The sequence below is a fragment of the Rattus norvegicus genome, chromosome 6 (genome assembly GCF_036323735.1).
Source record: "Rattus norvegicus strain BN/NHsdMcwi chromosome 6, GRCr8, whole genome shotgun sequence".
In the NCBI taxonomy this organism is placed as follows: Eukaryota; Metazoa; Chordata; class Mammalia; order Rodentia; family Muridae; genus Rattus; species Rattus norvegicus.
The window spans coordinates 106,783,935-106,806,829 of NC_086024.1; the positions used below are offsets into that span (position 1 = coordinate 106,783,935).

At 40.9% G+C, this 22,895-nt stretch overlaps 2 protein-coding genes across 2 annotated transcripts in view; both read right to left on the reverse strand.

Annotated features, from left to right (window-relative positions):
* The window catches only part of Cox16 (cytochrome c oxidase assembly factor COX16), a 167,100-nt gene that overhangs the window by 38,511 nt on the left and 105,694 nt on the right, over positions 1-22,895 (reverse strand). The gene's annotated exons all lie outside the window — the stretch shown is intronic.
* Adam4l1 (a disintegrin and metallopeptidase domain 4-like 1) lies at positions 18,961-21,424 on the reverse strand. Its single transcript, NM_001109277.1, has one exon. It carries the CDS (start codon positions 21,355-21,357, stop codon positions 19,114-19,116), a length of 2,244 nt encoding a protein of 747 aa, NP_001102747.1. The 5' UTR covers positions 21,358-21,424; the 3' UTR covers positions 18,961-19,113.

Genomic DNA, 22,895 nt, shown 5'->3' on the forward strand with positions numbered 1-22,895 from the left:
TCGCTTGGAGCAGAAAAGTTAGTCTTACCTGTGGGCCCGCGGCTCAAGTTGCTCGTGGGGGGTTGCTTTTGAGCTCTCTGTGAGGGTGGCAACCAGGAGGGCCTGCGCTGCCTTTTCCAGGAGCCCCTGTGCACTGGGGTGTCAGATGGCGTTAGGTGTTTTCCTCTGGATTCAGAAATGTGGGCAGAGTGTAGTCTTTTCTGGCTGCCCAGGCATGTCTGCCCCTCTGAAGGTTTAGCTCTCCCTCCCACAGGATTTGGGTGCAGAAAACTGTTCTCTGCGTCCCTACAGGTCTGGGCGGTGTCTGGACTGCCAGACTATGCCTTTTTATTGGGGAATTTACTCCACTGATGTTAAGAGATATTAATTACCAATGATTGTTAATTCCTGTTATTTTGAAATAATAGTAATGGAGGCCATGCCATACTAGAAACCTCAGAAACCAAGCAGGTGCCTGGAATCCCAGTTGTGTTCGTGTGTGTGTGTGTGTGTGTGTGTGTGTGTGTGTGTGTGTGTGTATGTGTGTGTTTCCCTTTTGGTTTTGCTGGTGTGAAATTAGTCCCTGTGGGGTTTTTTTTTTTTTTTGGGTGTAGTTAGCCTCCTTGTATTGGAGTCTTCCTTCTAGTAACTAGTTAACATTTTCTTTGGCCAATATATTTCTTCTATCATATTTTCTATGCCTGAGATTCTCTCTATTCCACCTCTTATATTCTGTTGCTGATGCTTGCAATCAATAGAGCTGGATTTGTGGATAAATATTGTTTAAATTTAGTTTTGTCATGGAATATCTTGTTTTCTTCATCTATGCTGAATGAAAGTTTTGCTTAGTTTGTAATCTGGGCTGGCATCTGTGGTCTCTTAGGGTCTGCAAGATATTTGCCCTCTGGCTTTTAGAGACTTTAAGAAGTTGAGTGTAATTCTAATAGGTTTGCCTTTATATGTTGCTTGGCCTTTTTCTCTTGAAGCTTTTAATATTTTCTTTATATTTAGTGTTTTGATTATTATGTGGTGAGAGGATTTTCTTTTCTGGTCTAGTCTATTTGGTGTTCTATAAGCTTCTTATATGTTTACTTGTATGTTTATAGGCAACTCTTTCTTTAGATTGGAGAAATTTTTTTCTGTAATTTTGTTGAAAATATTTTCTGAGCCTTGGAGCTAGGAATCTTTTCCTTCTTTTATTCCTGTTGTTCTTTGGTTTGGTCTTTTCATAATGTCCAAAATTTCCTGTATATTTTATGTCAGGAACATTTTAGAGTTAACATTTTTTGGCCAATATATTTCTTCTATCATAACTTCTATGCCTGAGATTCTCTCTTCCATCTCTTAACTTCTGTTGGTGATGCTTGCATCTGTAGTTCCTGGTTTTCCATCTCCAAGATTTCCTCAGGTTATGTTTTCTTTATTGCTCCTATTTCCATTTTCAGCTCTTAATTGTATTCATTTCCTGCAACTGTTTCGATTTCCCTGAATTTCTTTAAGAGCCTCTGTCATCTTCGTAAGATTGAACTGATTGACCAGGGGAGGAGGTCCTGTTGAGGCTGTTGAATGAGCTTTAAGAAGCATTAGGGGGAGGTGGGTGGTGATATCTTATCTGGGTCCCTAGTGCTGGTGTGCCTCTGGGAAAGCAGCAGGAGTGGTGAGATGGAACATGGAGCCCAAGGGAGGAGGCTTTAAGGAGAGTTAGAGGGCGGTGGGCAGTGCCTTATCTGGAGTTCTTAGTGCCAAAATGGCCTCAGGGAAAGAAGAAGTCCTATGCCAATATTATAGGGTAGAATGTAAAGTCCAGGGAAGGGGTGAATATTTCTTTATATTGGGTAATACACAGGAATTGTCTTTACACAGACCTTGTATTGGCTGGTTTTGTGTGTCAACTTGACACAGGCTAAAGTTATCACAGAGAAAGCCTCCCTTGAGGAAATGCCTCCATGAGATCCAGCTGTAAGGCATTTCTCAACTAGTGATCAAGGGGGAAGGACCTAGCCCATTGTGGGTGATGCCATCCCTGGGCTGGTGGTCCTGGGTTCTATAAGAGAGCAAGCTGAGCAAGCCAGAAGAAGCAAGCCAATAAGTAACATCTCTCTATAGCCTCTGCATCAGCTCCTGCTTCCTGCCCTGTGTGAGTTCCAGTTCAAACTTCCTTTGGTGATTAACAGTAATGTGAATGTGTAAGCTGAATAAACCCTTTCCTCCCCAACTTGCTTCTTGGTCATGATGTTTGTGCAGAAATAGAAACCCTGACTAAGACAGACCTACTTTATAGTTTTAGAAACTCCAGTGGCACCAAAGAATTTTGCCCAGAGAGAAGCTATGGTCAGAAAAGAAACAGATTTTGTCCTCTGTGGCTGTTTCCTGGATTAAACACCATTGTACTACAGATATGGCAGTTTCTTGGCTTCTCTCCCTAATCCATAAAGTTTCAATCAATGAGGATGAGGCAGGAGATCTCAGAGTCTAGATTTAAAGTAAATTGTTGTATTAGGCATGTCAGACTTATTTGACTACAGGACACATATTAAGGAACATACACAAACACAAATAATATTAAAGTCATTTGGAGCTGCTCGTCACGCACTATCTTCCTGACCTTTGACCTACTCCATTGGCCTTTCTAGAGTGACCAGGCTGACTGATTTGTTTTGACTCAAAAAAACAGGGGAAGCTTCTTTCAACAAAGATCCTATTTGATATTTTTCTCTCTTATTTTGCGACAGTTTCATCTAAATGGTGTTTGTAATTAATCCATCTATAGGAGATTTTAATCAGCTTTTTAAAGTCCTAGAGCTTGGATTCTGTTATCTTTTTGATTCTGTGATCAAGACAAAAACAGGAGCTCCCTACAGACCTAAGTCAGTTCTTTCCCGTTCCTAGAGTGCACAGGAAGTTATCAGCTGATTACTGATTATTGTCAGCTCTGGGGATGTTACATCATATCACATGATTGACAGGAGATGGTAACTGCCAGATAACAGCCCACTTTCTGTGTGTGTATGTGAGTGTGTGTGTGTGTGTGTGTGTGTGTGTGTGTGTGTGTGTGTGTGTATGTTAGCCAAATGAAGAGGGTATGTTTCAAAACTATTTCAAAATTTTAGGAATAAATATATACTATGAATTGCCTAAGAGAGTTGTGAAAAAGCATACCACCTCCTTTTGCTGGATGCCCTTCAATCTCACAGACATGTTTGTGTCATTCAGTTTCTGCTCAGAGCACAGGCAAAATCCAAGGAAACATGAAAGTTTTTCCCTATCCCTCTTTCCTCATTGTTGAATGGAGTGTGAAGCCTTTTAAGGCCTAGAGCTATGGCAACCATCATCTGGTAGTAAGATTGCAAACAAGCACATGAGAAGCCAACATGCTGTGGAGATAGTGCAGTTGAAGGGTAGAAAGGGTCTGGACTCATTCTGCTTTCTTAAGACTATATATTTGCTATTTCATGTATATACATGTTTTACTTGTATGTACCACATGCGTAACTGGTGACCTTAGAGGTCAAAATGTGGGGATGGGGTGATGTGTTCTCTTAAAATTGCTTCCTGCTGTTTAGAGACATTGGCATCTTCTGGAGACTCTAAGAAAAATGAGATATTGGCCAAGTCCTAGGAGAACTAGCTGTATCATTTGCTATCTAGTCTATGTGTGCTGAGAAAATTCAGGCTTAAGTGAAGTCCTGATTGAATCAGTCTGTAAGGCTGGACAAACCAAGGCAATTTGGACTCAGCAGCTTTCCATGAAGTTGTTCTAGGAGCAAGTCTCCTAAGGAAATAGCATTGAAGCAGTTTCAGTCAGGATCAAGTGCCCCAGCATTCCCTCAGGTAGATCCTGTTAGGGCTGCTTTCTTGGTTGTCATTTTTCTGTGAACATATAAGCTCCCACAAGTAATATCTAGTTCTGTACCCCCTTATGTCCTATGATCATCTTCTTTAAATTTTTGTTAAATGTATCCATCCATATGTTTGTCCTGTAAGATTATAAGATGTATCAGTGACATTTTATGTCATAATGTTCAAAAGACTGTTGTATTTTAATGGATATATATCCATAAATTTATTTATAGATATATCTCAAAACATCACCAGCCCAGTCTGCAAAGGCATCTCTGATAGTCATCATCTCTAACAAATGTATAATCTCAGAATTATCTTTTTTAGAATTTAAGGCAGAAGCCCATTGGAATTCTGAGAATGTATCAGTATAGAACTACCTGTTGTGATGTTATTGTAAGTTCCAGATTGGATTCTCTTTCTATTTCAATTCAAAGAATTTTCTAATCTCTGTTCTGTGGTCATTAATCTAGCATCTAATTTTTAGTCTGCTTTTTTTTAAAGTTTGTTTTATTTTGATCTCTTTTTAAAAGGATATATAAAATTACTATTGTTATTGAAACAATAATTATTTTTATGTTGGTAAATATAACAAAATTATACATAATCCAGACATCTTGTGACATTGTCTCCTTTTTTATTTATTTATTTTTATTTATTTTTTTTTTTACTATTTTTTTTTATTAACTTGAGTATTTCTTATATACATTTCGAGTGTTATTCCCTTTCCCGGTTTCCGGGCAAACATCCCCCTCCCCCCTCCCCTTCCTTATGGGTGTTCCCCTCCCAACCCTCCCCCCATTGCCGCCCTCCCCCCATAGACTAGTTCACTGTGGGTTCAGTCTTAGCAGGACCCAGGGCTTCCCCTTCCACTGGTGCTCTTACTAGGATATTCATTGCTACCTATGGGGTCAGAGTCCAGGGTCAGTCCATGTATAGTCTTTAGGTAGTGGCTTAGTCCCTGGAAGCTCTGGTTGCTTGGCATTGTTGTACTTTTGGGGTCTCGAGCCCCTTCAAGCTCTTCCAGTTCTTACTCTGATTCCTTCAATAGGGGACCTATTCTCAGTTCAGTGGTTTGCTGCTGGCATTCGCCTCTATATTTGCTGTATTCTGGCTCTGTCTCTCAGGAGCGATCTACATCCGGCTCCTGTCGGTCTGCACTTCTTTGCTTCATCCATCTTGTCTAATTGGGTGGCTGTATATGTATGGGCCACATGTGGGGCAGGCTCTGAATGGGTGTTCCTTCAGTCTCTGTTTTAATCTTTGCCTCTCCCTTCCCTGCCAAGGGTATTCTTTTTCCTCATTTAAAGAAGGAGTGAAGCATTCACATTTTGATCATCCGTCTTGAGTTTCCTTTGTTCTAGGGATCTAGGGTAATTCAAGCATTTGGGCTAATAGCCACTTATCAATGAGTGCATACCATGTATGTCTTTCTGTGATTGGGTTAGCTCACTCAGGATGATATTTTCCAGTTCCAACCATTTGCCTACGAATTTCATAAACTCGTTGTTCTTGATAGCTGAGTAATATTCCATTGTGTAGATGTACCACATTTTCTGTATCCATTCCTCTGTTGAAGGGCATCTGGGTTCTTTCCATTTTCTGGCTATTATAAATAAGGCTGCGATGAACATAGTGGAGCACGTGTCTCTTTTATATGTTGAGGCATCTTTTGGGTATATGCCCAAGAGAGGTATAGCTGGATCATCAGGCAGTTCAATGTCCAATTTTCTGAGGATCCTCCAGACTGATTTCCAGAATGGTTTTACCAGTCTGCAATCCCACCAACAATGGAGGAGTGTTCCTCTTTCTCCACATCCTCGCCAGCATCTGCTGTCACCTGAGTTTTTGATCTTAGCCAATCGCACTGGTGTGAGGTGAAATCTCAGGGTTGTTTTGATTTGCATTTCCCTTATGACTAAAGATGTTGAACATTTCTTTAGGTGTTTCTCAGCCATTCGGCATTCCTCAGCTGTGAATTCTTTGTTTAGCCCTGAACCCCATTTTTTAATAGGGTTATTTGTTTCCCTGCGGTCTAACTTCTTGAGTTCTTTGTATATTTTGGAAATAAGGCCTCTATCTGTTGTAGGATTGGTAAAGATCTTTTCCCAATCTGTTGGTTGCCGTTTTGTCCTAACCACAGTGTCCTTTGCCTTACAGAAGCTTTGCAGTTTTATGAGATCCCATTTGTCGATTCTTGATCTTAGAGCATAAGCCATTGGTGTTTTGTTCAGGAAATTTTTTCCAGTGCCCATGTGTTCCAGATGCTTCCCTAGTTTTTCTTCTATTAGTTTGAGTGTGTCTGGTTTGATGTGGAGGTCCTTGATCCACTTGGACTTAAGCTTTGTACAGGGTGATAAGGATGGATCGATCTGCATTCTTCTACATGTTGCCCTCCAGTTGAACCAGCACCATTTGCTGAAAATGCTATCTTTTTTCCATTGGATGGTTTTGGCTCCTTTGTCAAAAATCAAGTGACCATAGGTGTGTGGGTTCATTTCTGGGTCTTCAATTCTATTCCATTGGTCTATCTGTCTGTCTCTGTACCAATACCATGCAGTTTTTATCACTATTGCTCTGTAATACTGCTTGAGTTCAGGGATAGTGATTCCCCCTGAAGTCCTTTTATTGTTGAGGATAGCTTTAGCTATCCTGGGTTTTTTGTTATTCCAGATGAATTTGCAAATTGTTCTGTCTAACTCTTTGAAGAATTGGATTGGTATTTTGATGGGGATTGCATTGAATCTGTAGATTGCTTTTGGTAAAATGGCCATTTTTACCATATTAATCCTGCCAATCCATGAGCATGGGAGATCTTTCCATCTTCTGAGGTCTTCTTCAATTTCTTTCCTCAGTGTCTTGAAGTTCTTATTGTACAGATCTTTTACTTGTTTGGTTAAAGTCACACCGAGGTACTTTATATTATTTGGGTCTATTATGAAGGGTGTCGTTTCCCTAATTTCTTTCTCAGCTTGTTTCTCTTTTGTATAGAGGAAGGCAACTGATTTATTTGAGTTAATTTTATACCCAGCCACTTTGCTGAAGTTGTTTATCAGCTTTAGTAGTTCTCTGGTGGAACTTTTGGGATCACTTAAATATACTATCATGTCATCTGCAAATAGTGATATTTTGACCTCTTCTTTTCCGATCTGTATCCCTTTGATCTCCTTTTGTTGTCTGATTGCTCTGGCTAGAACTTCAAGAACTATATTGAATAAGTAGGGAGAGAGTGGGCAGCCTTGTCTAGTCCCTGATTTTAGTGGGATTGCTTCAAGTTTCTCTCCATTTAGTTTAATGTTAGCAACTGGTTTGCTGTATATGGCTTTTACTATGTTTAGGTATGGGCCTTGAATTCCTATTCTTTCCAGGACTTTTATCATGAAGGGGTGTTGAATTTTGTCAAATGCTTTCTCAGCATCTAATGAAATGATCATGTGGTTCTGTTCTTTCAGTTTGTTTATATAATGGATCACGTTGATGGTTTTCCGTATATTAAACCATCCCTGCATGCCTGGGATGAAGCCTACTTGATCATGGTGGATGATTGTTTTGATGTGCTCTTGAATTCGGTTTGCCAGAATTTTATTGAGTATTTTTGCATCGATATTCATAAGGGAAATTGGTCTGAAGTTCTCTTTCTTTGTTGTGTCTTTGTGTGGTTTAGGTATAAGAGTAATTGTGGCTTCATAGAAGGAATTCGGTAGGGCTCCATCTGTTTCAATTTTGTGGAATAGTTTGGATAATATTGGTATGAGGTCTTCTATGAAGGTTTGATAGAATTCTGCACTAAACCCGTCTGGACCTGGGCTCTTTTTGGTTGGGAGACCTTTAATGACTGCTTCTATTTCCTTAGGAGTTATGGGGTTGTTTAACTGGTTTATCTGTTCCTGATTTAACTTCGATACCTGGTATCTGTCTAGGAAATTGTCCATTTCCTGAACATTTTCAAATTTTGTTGAATATAGGTTTTTATAGTAAGATCTGATGATTTTTTGAATTTCCTCCGAATCTGTAGTTATGTCTCCCTTTTCATTTCTGATTTTGTTAATTTGGACACACTCTCTGTGTCCTCTCGTTAGTCTGGCTAAGGGTTTATCTATCTTGTTGATTTTCTCAAAGAACCAACTTTTGGTTCTGTTGATTCTTTCTATGGTCCTTTTTGTTTCTACTTGGTTGATTTCAGCTCATAGTTTGATTATTTCCTGCCTTCTACTCCTCCTGGGTGTATTTGCTTCTTTTTGTTCTAGAGCTTTTAGGTGTACTGTCAAGCTGCTGACATATGCTCTTTCCTGTTTCTTTCTGCAGGCACTCAGCGCTATGAGTTTTCCTCTTAGCACAGCTTTCATTGTGTCCCATAAGTTTGAGTATGTTGTATCTTCATTTTCATTAAATTCTAAAAAGTTTTTAATTTCTTTCTTTATTTCTTCCTTGACCAGGTTATCATTGAGTAGAGCATTGTTCAATTTCCACGTATATGTGGGCATTCTTCCCTTATTGTTATTGAAGACCAGTTTTAGGCCGTGGTGGTCCGATAGCACGCATGGGATTATTTCTATCTTTCTGTACCTGTTGAGGCCCGTTTTTTGACCAATTATATGGTCAATTTTGGAGAAAGTACCATGAGGAGCTGAGAAGAAGGTATATCCTTTTGCTTTAGGATAGAATGTTCTATAAATATCCGTTAAGTCCATTTGGCTCATGACTTCTCTTAGTCTGTCTACATCACTGTTTAATTTCTGTTTCCATGATCTGTCCATTGATGAGAGTGGGGTGTTGAAATCTCCCACTATTATTGTGTGAGGTGCAATGTGTGTTTTGAGCTTTAGTAAGGTTTCTTTTACATATGTAGGTGCCCTTGTATTTGGGGCATAGATATTTAGGATTGAGAGTTCATCTTGGTTGATTTTTCCTTTGATGAATATGAAGTGTCCTTCCTTATCTTTTTTGATGACTTTTAGTTGGAAATTGATTTTATTTGATATTAGAATGGCTACTCCAGCTTGCTTCTTCTGACCATTTGCTTGGAAAGTTGTTTTCCAGCCTTTCACTCTGAGGTAGTGTCTGTCTTTGTCTCTGAGGTGTGTTTCCTGTAGGCAGCAGAATGCAGGGTCCTCGTTGCGTATCCAGTTTGTTAATCTATGTCTTTTTATTGGGGAGTTGAGGCCATTGATATTGAGAGATATTAAGGAATAGTGATTATTGCTTCCCGTTATATTCATATTTGATGTGAGGTTATGTTTGTGTGCTTTCATTCTCTTTGTTTTGTTGCCAAGACGATTAGTTTCTTGCTTCTTCTAGGGTATAGCTTGCCTCCTTATGTTGGGCTTTACCATTTATTATCCTTTGTAGTGCTGGATTTGTAGAAAGATATTGTGTAAATTTGGTTTTGTCATGGAATATCTTGGTTTCTCCATCAATGTTAATTGAGAGTTTTGCTGGATACAGTAATCTGGGCTGGCATTTGTGTTCTCTTAGGGTCTGTATAACATCAGTCCAGGATCTTCTGGCCTTCATAGTTTCTGGCGAGAAGTCTGGTGTGATTCTGATAGGTCTCCCTTTATATGTTACTTGACCTTTCTCCCTTACTGCTTTTAATATTCTTTCTTTATTTTGTGCGTTTGGTGTTTTGACAATTATGTGACGGGAGGTGTTTCTTTTCTGGTCCAATCTATTTGGAGTTCTGTAGGCTTCCTGTATGTCTATGGGTATCTCTTTTTTTAGGTTAGGGAAGTTTTCTTCTATGATTTTGTTGAAGATATTTACTGGTCCTTTGAGCTGGGAGTCTTCACTCTCTTCTATACCTATTATCCTTAGGTTTGATCTTCTCATTGAGTCCTGGATTTCCTGTATGTTTTGGACCAGTAGCTTTTTCCGCTTTACATTATCTTTGACAGTTGAGTCAATGATTTCTATGGAATCTTCTGCTCCTGAGATTCTCTCTTCCATCTCTTGTATTCTGTTGGTGAAGCTTGTATCTACAGCTCCTTGTCTCTTCTTTTGGTTTTCTATATCCAGGGTTGTTTCCATGTGTTCTTTCTTGATTGCTTCTATTTCCATTTTTAATTCCTTCAACTGTTTGATTGTGTTTTCCTGGAATTCTTTCAGGGATTTTTGCGATTCCTCTCTGTAGGCTTTTACTTGTTTATTAATGTTTTCCTGTGCTTCCCTAAGTGTGTTCAGGTCTTTCCTGAAGTCCTCCAGCATCATGATCAAATATGATTTTGAAACTAGATCTTGCTTTTCTGGTGTGTTTGGATATTCCATGTTTGTTTTGGTGGGAGAATTGGGCTCCGATGATGGCATGTAGTCTTGGTTTCTGTTGCTTGGGTTCCTGCGCTTGCCTCTCGCCATCAGATTATCTCTAGTGTTACTTTGTTCTGCTATTTCTGACAGTGGCTAGACTGTCCTATAAGCCTGTGTGTCAGGAGTGCTGTAGACCTGTTTTCCTCTCTTTCAGTCAGTTATGGGGACAGAGTGTTCTGCTTTCGGGCGTGTAGTTTTTCCTCTCTACAGGTCTTCAGCTGTTCCTGTGGGCCTGTGTCTTGAGTTCACCAGGCAGCTTTCTTGCAGCAGAAAATTTGGTCTTACCTGTGGTCCCGAGGCTCAGGTTTGCTCGTGGGGTGCTGTCCAGGGGCTCTCTGCAGCGGCAGCAACCAGGAAGACCTGTGCCGCCCCTTCCGGGAGCTTCAGTGCACCAGGGTTCCAGATGGTCTTTGGCTTTTTCCTCTGGCGTCCGAGATGTGTGTGCAGGGAGCAGTCTCTTCTGGTTTCCCAGGCCTGTCTGCCTCTCTGAAGGTTTAGCTCTCCCTCCCACGGGATTTGGGTGCAGAGAACTGTTTATCTGGTCTGTTTCCTTCAGGGTCCGGCGGTGTCTGTGGCAGGGGTCCTGCCGCTCCTGGGCCCTCCCCCACGGGAGCCCAGAGGCCTTATACAGTTTCCTCTTGGGCCAGGGATGTGGGCAGGGGTGAGCAGTGTTGGTGGTCTCTTCCGCTCTGCAGCCTCAGGAGTGCCCACCTGACCAGGCGGTTGGGTCTCTCTCTCACCGGGTCTGGGAGCAGAGAGCTGCTGCGGGCCGGGATCCGCGGGTGTCCTTTTTTATTTTTAACATAAAAAACTCTCCTTCCTTCAGATACTTTACCCTTTTATTTTACACACACACACACATTCATACACACACACATACACACACATTCATACACACACATACACACACATTCATTCATACACACACACATTCATACACACACATACACACACACACATACACACACACACATTCATACACACACACACACACATTCGTACACACATACACATTCATACACACACACACATTCATACACACACACATTCATACACACACACATTAATACACACACACATACACACACACACACACACACACACACACACACACACACACACACACACTTTATACCCATTTTAGAAGTTTGGAGCTTCTAAAGTCTTATTGTAGCTTTGGAGAGAGGTTCCTCATGACTGTAGATCGACACGTGCTTATAGCAGCTAACTTCGCCCCCTTATGTGGAGCTGTGCTTTGTTTTCTGACTTTCTTATGGCTCCAGGCTTCTCCCTCTGGACCAAACTGGACTGTGGTTTCAGACCTCCATTTGTCTGGCATGCCCTTAAGCCTCAGCACTGGTATTCAGGGAAGGGTTTGAGGGAGGCTGCAGTGCAGAGCCCCCAGAATATTGCAGGTCCTCTGCTCAGCATAGCAGTTTAGAAGGATTCTTCTCAAGGCTCAGCATGAACTGTAGCAAGTTCGGGGAAGCTAGTGGTCCTTTCCTGTGACAGGAACTGGTTGTGCTCTTGGGTATAGCTTCAGGAAGTGTATTGAGAATTTGCACCTTAGCTCGCTTCCCCCTGATAACTTTGTTGAAAGACAGCAGATTCTCTTTTTTTTTTTGGTTCTTTTTTTCGGAGCTGGGGACCGAACCCAGGGCCTTGCGCTTCCTAGGTAAGCGCTCTACCACTGAGCTAAATCCCCAGCCCAGCAGATTCTCTTAATAGAGTACACCTGTGATAGCTAGAAACTGTCTTTTATCTTGGATTATGTCTAACAAATGAATATGAAATTAAAAGGTTTGGGTTTTATGCCCCACATGAGGCACCATCTATAGAAGAAATTATTTATTCTAGCAGCCCGTATAAAATCCAGGAATTTTATTTACAAGCTGTAAGCCTAGTTTGGACACGTTTTAGAGATATTCTAACTTACTTCCCAGCCATATATCCCTTCTTATTTGTTGTTTCTTTTTCCTGGCCACTTGTCCATCTCCTCTCATGATGTCTTCCTCTTCTCCCCATGTCCTTTCTTCTTTTCACTCTGGTCTCTACTTGTGATCTCCAGCCAGGTAGTTGAAAACTTACCTACCTCTATCTATTGCCCAGTCACAGCCATTAACTGACCAATTAACTTGGAGATCAAGGTTACATAGCATCACTTAGTGCATGTGAGGATCTCCTCACTGGAGGCTAGTATTTAACATTCAAATACATAGCAGCACCAACCCCTTACGCAGACATTGACATATCTAACTCTGAGATTTCTCTGTTTTTGTCCAGATAACCTGTGTATTGGAGAAATTGGGAGTGTTGAAATCATCTACTATTATTGAGTTTGTGTCAATGTGTCTTTATCTCCACTAGGATGATTTTTATGAAATTAGGTACACCAAAATTTGGTGTACATACATTTTAAAATGTGATATTTTCCTAATTAATCGATCTTTTATCAGAATTGCCCTTCTTAGAGACAAATTAGTTCTAGTTTGAAGTCTATTTTGTTAGGGTATCAGTAAGGCAACACCTATTTGCTTCTTTTCTTTTCTTTCTTTTTTTTTTTTTTGTGTGTGTTGTTTAGGGTTGAGCCTGTAAATGTTGTTTAGTTCCTGCTCAACTAGGAGTATCTGCAGTCACACATCCTTTTTTTTTTTTTTTGCTTATTTTATTTACTTACATTTCTTCCTGGTTCCCCTCTGAAAAGCTCTTAAACCATCCTTCTTCCACGATTCTATGAGGGTGCTCCCACACCCACCCATCCACCCACCCACTCCCTATGCTGGAGCATCAAGCCTTCACAGAAACAAGGGCCTCCCCTCCCACTGTTGCCAGATAAGGCCATCCTCTGCTATGTGCAGCTGGAGCCATGGGTCCCTCCATGTGTACCACCATTCTTTGAAAGGGACAGCTTCTCTGATTAAGTCTGGGAACAGCATTTGTCTAGGCATATAAGTACAGATAGAAGCAGTTTTCTGCTCTGTCAATTTACTTAATCACCAGTAATAAATTGTATATGTGAGCCTACAACTTCCCAAGACCTGGGTTACAGCCATATAGCACCAGGAATCAGTCAATAGGATAGAATAAGGAGTGTAATATAAGTCTACTCAACTACAAAAATCTGACTTTCAACAAAAATGCCAAAAAATACACATCAGTGAAAGGATATTTTTAACAAATGGTGTTGAGAAACCTTAATATCAGCATGGAGGAAGGAAACTAGGTCCTCATTCTTTGCTTTATATAAAACTCAACTCAAAGTGGATCAACGGTCTCAACAGTCCCAATACACTGAAAATGTTAGAGGGAAAGGGAGGCAGAAAGAAAGCTTCAACGAGCAGGTACTGCCAATGGTTCTTTATAGGATTCTAGTAGCACAGGAAGTAAGGCCAATGATCCAGACAAAGGGTTTCATGACATTAAAACTCTCTGTACAATTAAGCAAACTCTCAATCAAGTCATCATTTGAACGGGAGAACCTCTTTTCTAGCTGCACCTTCACCAGCTGATCAATGAGAATATAAACAGAATTCAAGAAAAAGCAAACCCCAGAAACCAAACAGCTCAATTAGAAACAAGTTAGCCACAGAACTAAATAAATAGTTCTCAAAAGAAGAAATATCAATGTCTAGTAAACATTTGAAAGTGTTCATTGTCTTTTTTTTTCTCCATCTTTATTAACTTGGGTATTTCTTATTTACATTTCACTTGTTATTCCCTTTCCGGGTTTCCAGGCCAACATCCCCCTAATCCCTCCCCCTCCCCTTCTTTATAGGTGTTCCCCTCCCCATCCTCCCCCCATTACCGCCCTCGCCCCAACAATCACGTTCACTGGGGGTTCAGTCTTGGCAGGACCCAGGGCTTCCCCTTCCACTGGTGCTCTTACTAGGATATTCATTGCTACCTATGAGGTCAGAGTCCAGGGTCAGTCCATGTATAGTCTTTGGGTAGTGGCTTAGTCCCTGGAAGCTCTGGTTGGCTGGCATTGTTGTACATATGGGGTCTCGAGCCCCTTCAAACTCTTTCAGTCCTTTCTCTGATTCCTTCAATGGGGGTCCTGTTCTCAGTTCAGTGGTTTGCTGCTGGCATTCGCCTCTGTATTTGCCATATTCTGGCTGTGTCTCTCAGGAGAGATCTACATCCGGTTCCTGTCGGCCTGCACTTCTTTGCTTCATCCATCTTACTATTTGCTTCTTATATGCCTGGTCGAGAGCCGAGCCTTTAATGGCTGAGCCATCTCTCCAGTCCACCTATTTGCTTCTTGGTCCTCTTTTCTCAGACTATGTTTCCTACTCCTTCATGCTAACGTAGACCTGTCTTTAAAGCTAAGATGAGTCTCTTACAGACAAGTGACAGATGAGTTTTGTTTCTTAACCTATTCAGCTATCCTATGTTTATTTTGAATGGAGACTTGAGGCCATGAATATTTGGGGTCATTATTGAAAAGTGTCTATAGAATACTTTCATTTTGACATTTTCATGCTGTTTTCTAGTATGTTAAAAAGTTTTAAAGATAAAAATGAAGTTAAACATTCTCATACTTCAAGAGGATAGAATTAGAGTATAGTCACAATCAAATCAGTAGAGCAAAAAAAAAATTTCAACTTTAATAGTGTTAAATATTCAGTGCTTGACATTTGGAACCCACGATCTTCTGGGCTCTAAAGGATATGAAGAGTTTCACCTCTGCAGCTCTGCCATCCACAGCACACATAGTATCTCATTGGCTCAAGCCAGTGCCACACCACATTGTACTGAAATCTCCAAAATTCTGGGAGCTTCACTGCAACTTGGCTGAACCTTCACCAGTAGCCTCTCCTGGGCTCCTTCTGGGAATCTGATCTTGCCATAAGGTGTCAAGCCTCAAATTCTCTCCATGGCCCTTCCATTCTTGTGGATTCTACTGCAACAGAGGCTGCACCGTCATCAGTGGCCTCACCAGGCCTCTTACAGAGTAAGGTCTCGACTGCTCTCCATGTTATTTTTATGCCTTCAAAACCAGTACCTCTATCCCCTCAAGGAAATTGTTATATGTTACCAAGTTCAGCTGCCAGAACAAAGTCTTGGTTTCCTTCTGATTCCATGTAAAGACCCTGAGGACACATTTCACAGATGATTTCTCAATGATGCCAGTTTCTTCTTGATCACAGCTGATTCTTAAGCCCCAACTGACCAGTATTTGTCCTACAAAATCTGTTAATCACAGCCCATTCTTCAGCCCCAGATGATGAGAATCACAGATTCCTAATTCAAAATATCACATGAATATAGGTTTGCGGCACTTTCAAGCTTTCTTCTGACACTTCACAAACCACGCTTCCTCATTCTTACCTTATGCTTATTCTTTTAGAAGAGCTAACTAAGCTCTTAGACCTCAGTTGCTCGATTTTGAACAGCACTATAATCCTCCCAAAACAAATGGTTCATTCTTTCACAGCAATACCCAATGACCTATTAACAATTTCTCCCGTAGTTGGTGTTTCTATTGTGATTAAAAAAAAATCATGACAAAAGCAATTTGGGAAAGAAATGGTTTATTTTACAACTTTCAGGTCACATTCCATCATTGAGGGAAGTTGGGCAAAAACAGAAGTAGCGGCCTTGCTTACTGGTTCTTTCTTTCGGGCTTGCTTAGCCTGCTTCCATCACCCAGAATTGACAGCCCATCCCACTTCATTGGCTGCTTCATCTCATATCAATCATTAATCAAGAAAATGCAGAACTGTGGGGGGTGGATGTTTTGCTTGCATATATGTATGTGCATTGCATGCATACAATACCCACAGAGGTCAGAAAAAGGCATTTTGTCCCATGGACCTGCAGTTACAGATAGTTGTGAGCCACAATGTGGGTGCTTGGAATTGAACCAAACCAAGGTTGTCTGATCATCTGAAAAAAGTAATCAAAGATTTGAACCACTGTGCCATCATCTCCCGAGTGCTCCAGAGTCGACTTTCAACATTGTGTGTTGTGATTTACTTGTAGTTGTTCGTGTACTTTCTTATCTCTCCAGAGTGTGTGCTTCCTTTCCACCGGTTCAGACATGGTGGGGATCCTTTCAGTACTTCAGGAGTTGTATTAATATTTCACAGCCTGACTATTGTGGTGGTGAATGGTTCCTTGAACATCAATGCAATGTGGACTGTGAACATCCACAGAAATAATATTATAGAATTCTACATAATAGAGTATATTACTTGCTTTCTTCTACATTAGGATGTCAAATGGACAACCCGTAAATCCTGAGGCATAACCTAAGCTTCACATGTGGATTTACCTGGAGGATATTTGATGTGGTCACTCGTCAACTTTGCTGTGAGATGAAGGGATGAAGGAGTGTGCTGTGGGTCTACAATGGGAAGAATGGTGAGGTGTGCTGAAGATCTGGCTCAGTGGCAGGACAATAGCATATATGATATCCACTATCATATATATCCTCAGCACAGTCCTCATGAATACAAAAAGCAAAACAATAAAAATGTCTAAAAACGATTTACATACATAGAAATGAAGAGTGCCATGAAGCTATCAAAGTTTTAAAGCAGTTAGCATTCCAGGAACAGTGGCACTGTAAAGGAGGCGGCAATATAGAAATAGTTTCATAAAATGGGAGTGATGGGTGAGGAAGATTATGTTGCTTCCTTTTAAGTCAAAGAAATCTTCTTTAGCTAAGCATATGTCCAACTAATTTACAAATGAATGAGACTCAGATTATGGTTACTCTATTTGGCTTTGACAATTACAGCGGATCAACTCCTAATAATCTCGTCTGACTGCGGGCCTTGCTACTTCCCCAGTTTGTACCCCAGACATTTGCTGTTTCTCCTGCCCTTGTGCCCTGATGGTGGCTTTGTTTCCTTGGCCATCTTTCCTCCTCTTCTTCCTCCTCTTTCTCGTTCTCTTCTCATTTCTCTCCTCAAACCAGTTCACTCCAAAACCACCTACGTCTACTGTCTCCAGTAACTGGCTGTACCCAATTTTATTTAACCAACAGTTCTAAATCAAGGAAAAATGTTTGCACAACAAAAACTGGTAAATATGAGAAGTCACTCAAAGGTCTAGAGCTTCAGATATAGATTTTGGCATTACAATGCATACCAACAGAACAAACCTTAACACAAATGTCTTTCAAATTCTCCTTTAAATCCGTTTCCCCCCCCCCCCCAAAGAAGCTGCCTTTGCTTTAGAAAGGTCTTCAGGCAAGCACTGAAATCATAAGAACCCAGTGAGTAAGCACCAGAATAAGAGCCTGACTTACACCGTGAACACCCTGGCTCCCAGAACTGTCCTCTATAAAGTGGACAGCTCCCGTCTTCACTACTCCTTGCCCTTCTCTGATCATATGTTGGTGGCTTCCAACCACAGGTGCAATAGCAATGCTTGTGGTTGTTACACATTCCTCTGTAAGTACAGTTCTTGGCATTGTACAACCTAAAGACCATGGTAGAAGCTCGTGTGTGAATTCAACACCTAAGACTCCCCAGCATTGTTGTAGCCTCTGGCATCAATTTTGGTGATGTACATTCCATCTCAGAATGCTGGGTGTAATCACTGGATGTTTGCAAAAGCCTAAGACTTTTCCCATTGTCACACAGCAAAGTTCAGCTCACTACTGAAATTCCGGATATCTATAGTATGAAGGGTTCTTTCAGTAGGCATATGTTATTGTGTACTGTGTAATTCAAATGCTGATTTCTGGGACCCCATATCTGGTTGAAACCCTTATTCTGAGAATCTCATCCCTCAGTCTCAGTGTTTTGTAAACAATGCTACCCAATTCTTCCCTGATTGGCCAATAAAGAAGCTGATCAGCCAGTGGCTGAGCAGGAGAGAGAACAGGGCCGGACTTCTTCCCAGTCAGGGCAATCAGGGAAGGAGACAGAGGAAATGAGGAATAGCCATGGCGAGAGTCCAGCAGACGCCATGAGAAAACACCTCAAGCAGAGAAAACCATCAAATGCAAGTTTCTCGGGGATATTGGCTGGGAAGTAGCAAGATTGGTTTAGAAGATTTAGATAGAGTAGCACTGCTCAGTTCTTGTATCCTTATAGCGTGTTAAATGAATAGAATAGCGCAGTCTCATTTATTTGGGAGATAGCCAGGTTAAGAGAAAACAAACACTTACAAAAACGCATTAAACTGTTTACCTTGTGCATCTATATATTCTAGAAATGTCGTTTTTGATCGTATTATGCATTAACAATAAAATAGACAACAATGTAATACAATTGAAAATAGGCCATGACAATGGTAATAGTAGCACATACTAATACAGCCCAAAGTTGATATAGAAGCATCTAGAAAATTTCAAAATGGGCATCACAAATACGTACTTTCTTTTCATGAAAAAACAAAGGATAGATTTTGCATGTACAGTATAAAGAATGTGGCCAAATGGTTGGATACAGTAGAGTAAAAAGCAAGATATTCACTTGACTTGAGTAAGACCCTGGGTTCTTGGCTGTGCTGCCTAGCACCATAAAACAGGAAGAGAAAGTTTTAAATCAAAACAAACCGAAGAAGTGGTAAATTATATGGCATTAAGAGGCTAGAGAGCTGACACAGCAGTTAAGAGTGCTTGCTGCTCTTGAAGATACCCAAAGTCTGGTTCCTAGCACCCATGCTGGGTGATCCACAATCACCTGTAACTCCAGCTCCTGGGGATCCAACTCTGGCCTTCACAAGAAACTACACACTACACTCATACACACACACACACACACACACACACACACACACACACACACACACACAGAGAGAGAGAGAGAGAGAGAGAGAGAGAGAGAGAGAGAGAGATTAAATCACAAAGATCAAATTTAAACATAGAAACACAAGGCTAGTTCCCCAGTGATTTTATTTCAAGATGAAATTCTCAGATTTGTGAATGGTTGCATGAATGTCAGGAGACATCATCGACAATTTCTTGTGGTAATTGACATGGACTTTGTCCATTGTGTGGCTCCAATTAGTTTGGGATGAAGTCAATTTATATTAATAGGGGGGATATTGGTCCCCTACTGGACGTAAAACTGCTTTTGAAATTGCACCAGAAATAATCGAGGCAAAGATAAGAAACATTCGAGTACCTAGAAGAATTATTAGCCTGTTGATACTCATATGTACTTTGGCTCGAATTCTTTTCTCATAAATAACTGCAGGACCACTGTTTACACTACCACCTGCTCCTTTTTCTATACAATCTGGTGGTTGCCAGCCTTGAACACAGTGACAGTTGCCTTGGTTGTTACACACCCCTTTATAGTTACACTTACTAACATTGCAGTTAAATCCCATAGTTTGATGAAAAACACATCTTTGTCCTCTACAATATTTCCCTGGGCCACAGGTTGCACCATCCACTACGAGTCCCATTTCCGGTACTTGTGCCCCATGGTGTGCATCATACCCAAAGCACTGTTCTTCTTTAATATCCATTACCTTTATGTGATGAAAGGTAGTGTGCTCACCTCCACCAGGAATGAACTTGACACCATCACAGTGAATCTGTCCACATAAAACATCCTCCTCTTGACATCGCATAGGTTTACTTCCTCCACGTACCTCTCTAATCCCACAGTTTCCAAATCGGTCACCTTTGGTATTTAATTCTTTATAGCATGCTGGTGAAGCATCCTTTACGTTGAATCCAAAAAGAGCTTGACACTGCAATTGGCGGTCGCTACAGTTTCCTGACACGCAGACTGCTAGTGGAGAACAAGGGGTTCCATCCATGATGTGAAAATTTCCTGGACAATGCTCTGATTTTCCACTACAGTATTCTGGAAGATCACAAATGCCACCTTTTTGTCTGCATACTGTTCCAATGGGTGCAAACTTACAAGACTGGCAGCATCCTCCTGAAGCACAAACACTGCTTGCCGTGAGCTCACAAGTGGTTCCACAGCAATGATCAGAGGCACAGTCTTTAAAAGAACCACAGTCACATTTCTCGCCATTATCCACTATCTTATTTCCACAACGAGGAACGGCATAATTTATCCACCTATATGAAACACGTGGTTGACTCAAGCAACCATCCCAGTCATGGATCCTATAATGGAGGACATTATGGGAACAATTGCTCATCATATCATGAAGAGTAGGATATTCATGCATGGTACAAGAACTCCTTCTGAAACAAACACAGCCCGGTTTATCATGACCTACGTTCAGAATGTGACCCACTGCATGAGCCAGGAAAGAAGCAGCCAGAAAATAATGGTTTTTTCCTACATGTGTATATAATACTCCCCAGTTGGGGTTACATACTCCATCCTGAAAGCCTGCATACTCTGCATTTGAACGTATATTTGATATAAGAAGAGCTGCAGTGGCATGGTGCATCTCCCAGAAAAAGCGAGCTTTCCAATAGCCATAACGTTCCATAAGTCTCCAAATATTCCCATCGCCTGTGGGGAAGTGGTCACCGTCATTCCAGAGACATAGAGCACGTATAAACACAATCAAACCACTTGGTCTATATATGCTATCTGCTATGGTGTTCAAAGTCATTGTTAACTCAAGTGACTGTGTAATGTTACTCCCGCCATCTAGGAATACTTGGTGAGTCACGGTGTACATTATTGCTATGCTTTTCACATGTATACGCCACAGATATACGGGAGCTGCTCTGGGACTTCCTGCAAGCTTAGTCTCTTTAACAAGGGAGTCACCTGCCTCTGCCATAATCTCATCATTTCTACACTTTTTAGACTTACGTGACCTTTCATCCACCACAAGTAGAGAAATTACATGCTCAAATTTGGAAGAAGATGTCAATGGTTTGATTTCATAAGTGGAGTCATCCACCCGTATCATGCCTTTCAGACCTCCAGTGCAGGTATCTAGTGTAGCTTGGGACCCAGGGACTCCTTCCAGGTAGCTGTAGAAGTAACAGTCCTGAGGGACAAAGGGGTAATCCTCTTGCTGGGCTCCTTGGTCATTAGAAGTATATACAGGAAAGTTTTGAGAAATCATGTTCTTCTTGAGTTTCATGTGGACCACATGTCTTTGTCCCCTAAAGCGCATGCTATAGGTGATGTGCCCTGACATATCACTTTTACCCATTCTCTGGGGAACCTTCCTGGGGATCACAACTTCAGAGGTAGAGAAGCGCCATTTGGGTGGACCATGGGAACAGCAGACAGGAGACAACAGCGAACCAAACACAGAGAGCCAGAGAGTAGCTGACAGGAGGACTCGATTCCAGGTAGATGGTCTGAGGAAGGGAGCCATGGACCAAACCAAATTTGGTCCACTGGGTGGTAGACCAGACTAGACATCAGGGCATGAGGAGAGCAGAGTGAGGCAAGAGGCCTACAATCTCTGGTAAGTAAAGAGAGAGAGGCTGTTACATAACAATGCTGTGCTCATCTAAGCATTGTGTGCTCAGTGACCTGGACAGTCTATGGTGGAAGCCCCAGGGAAGAGCAAAAAGTGGGAGGCACTTAGAGAAATAAGTATATTTGGGTTAAAACAGCTCATATATGACTGTGAAAATGTAAGTGGGAAAGGAAACTTGTGGTTTTAGGACAATTATACTTTATATTTACAGATACATACATATATAAACAATATCATATAATATAATATATAATGTAAAATATAACACATGTTACATACATAATATATATAGTACAGTATATATCATATACTCCATGAGGAAAAAATAGACCACTTAATTATGTCCAGAAACAGATATTAACAAGACTTTATCAGGGATCATGTGAGGAGAAATATTGTTTAAATAACTGAGCAATTTTTTAATCTTCGTGGTCTTTTGCTAATAATTGTTTTCTGTATTTGTGGTTTGTGTGTGTGTTTCTATGTATGTGGGTGTGTCTATGTGTGTGGGTGTGTCTGTGTGTCTGTGTGTATGCATATACATGATTTTTTGTGCACTTTTTCTTTGTATTTTTAAATTCTGGTTTATTTGCCTATTTGTTTTATCAAGAAAGAAAGGGCACAGAGCTAGGTGGGTGGGATGGTATGGAGGATCTATGCTGAGGTCCAAGTTGGCATTAAAGTACTGAGAAAGGCAGCGAGGGTGGCATCAGGAGTCAAAAGCTTTTTGGCCCCTGGCTACTTAATTCTCCCTTGCTCTTCAGATGCCAAAAGTGGATGGTTTCTGGCAATTTAATTCTCTCTTGCTACTTTGGGGCCAAAGATGATGCCTTCTGGAAATTAACTCCTCCTGATAGCCGCAGGGAAATTAAGAAAACTTAGATTCTTGGACTCTTTTCTCTTTGACTCAAGGGAGTCTCACTATCCCAGTGATAAAGTCGAAGTTCATTAATTCTTCATGAGCCAGAGAAAATAGAAAAGAAAATCAGGTACGCACAGACATGTATATGCACACTGGGATGGAGCAGGAAAGGTCTACATGGCCACTTTACTGTCTTTCTTAGGTTTACACCTTCTCTGGAAATGGATCACATGGTTTTCTGAGCACTTTTACATTCCTCGAGTTCATAGTAAGTTTAAACTAACAGTTCATGTCACAGATCAATAAGGTTTAAAGAGCTATAGCAAAGTTGTTTACATGTCTGTTCATTAAGGTTAGTAACTATTAAAACATCCATTATCCATTTTTCTGGCTTTTTTATGTCACAAGGTAGAACAGTTTTGTCAACAGACAAATCAGCTGTCTTGTGTCTTTTTTACTTTTAACTCTTTTATCTGTTCTTGTACCTACAAGAAGTCATCATTTCCCACTTTATGACATTTAGTTACCAGACAGTGGTCTGATTCCTAACCCAAAAGGAATATTTTCC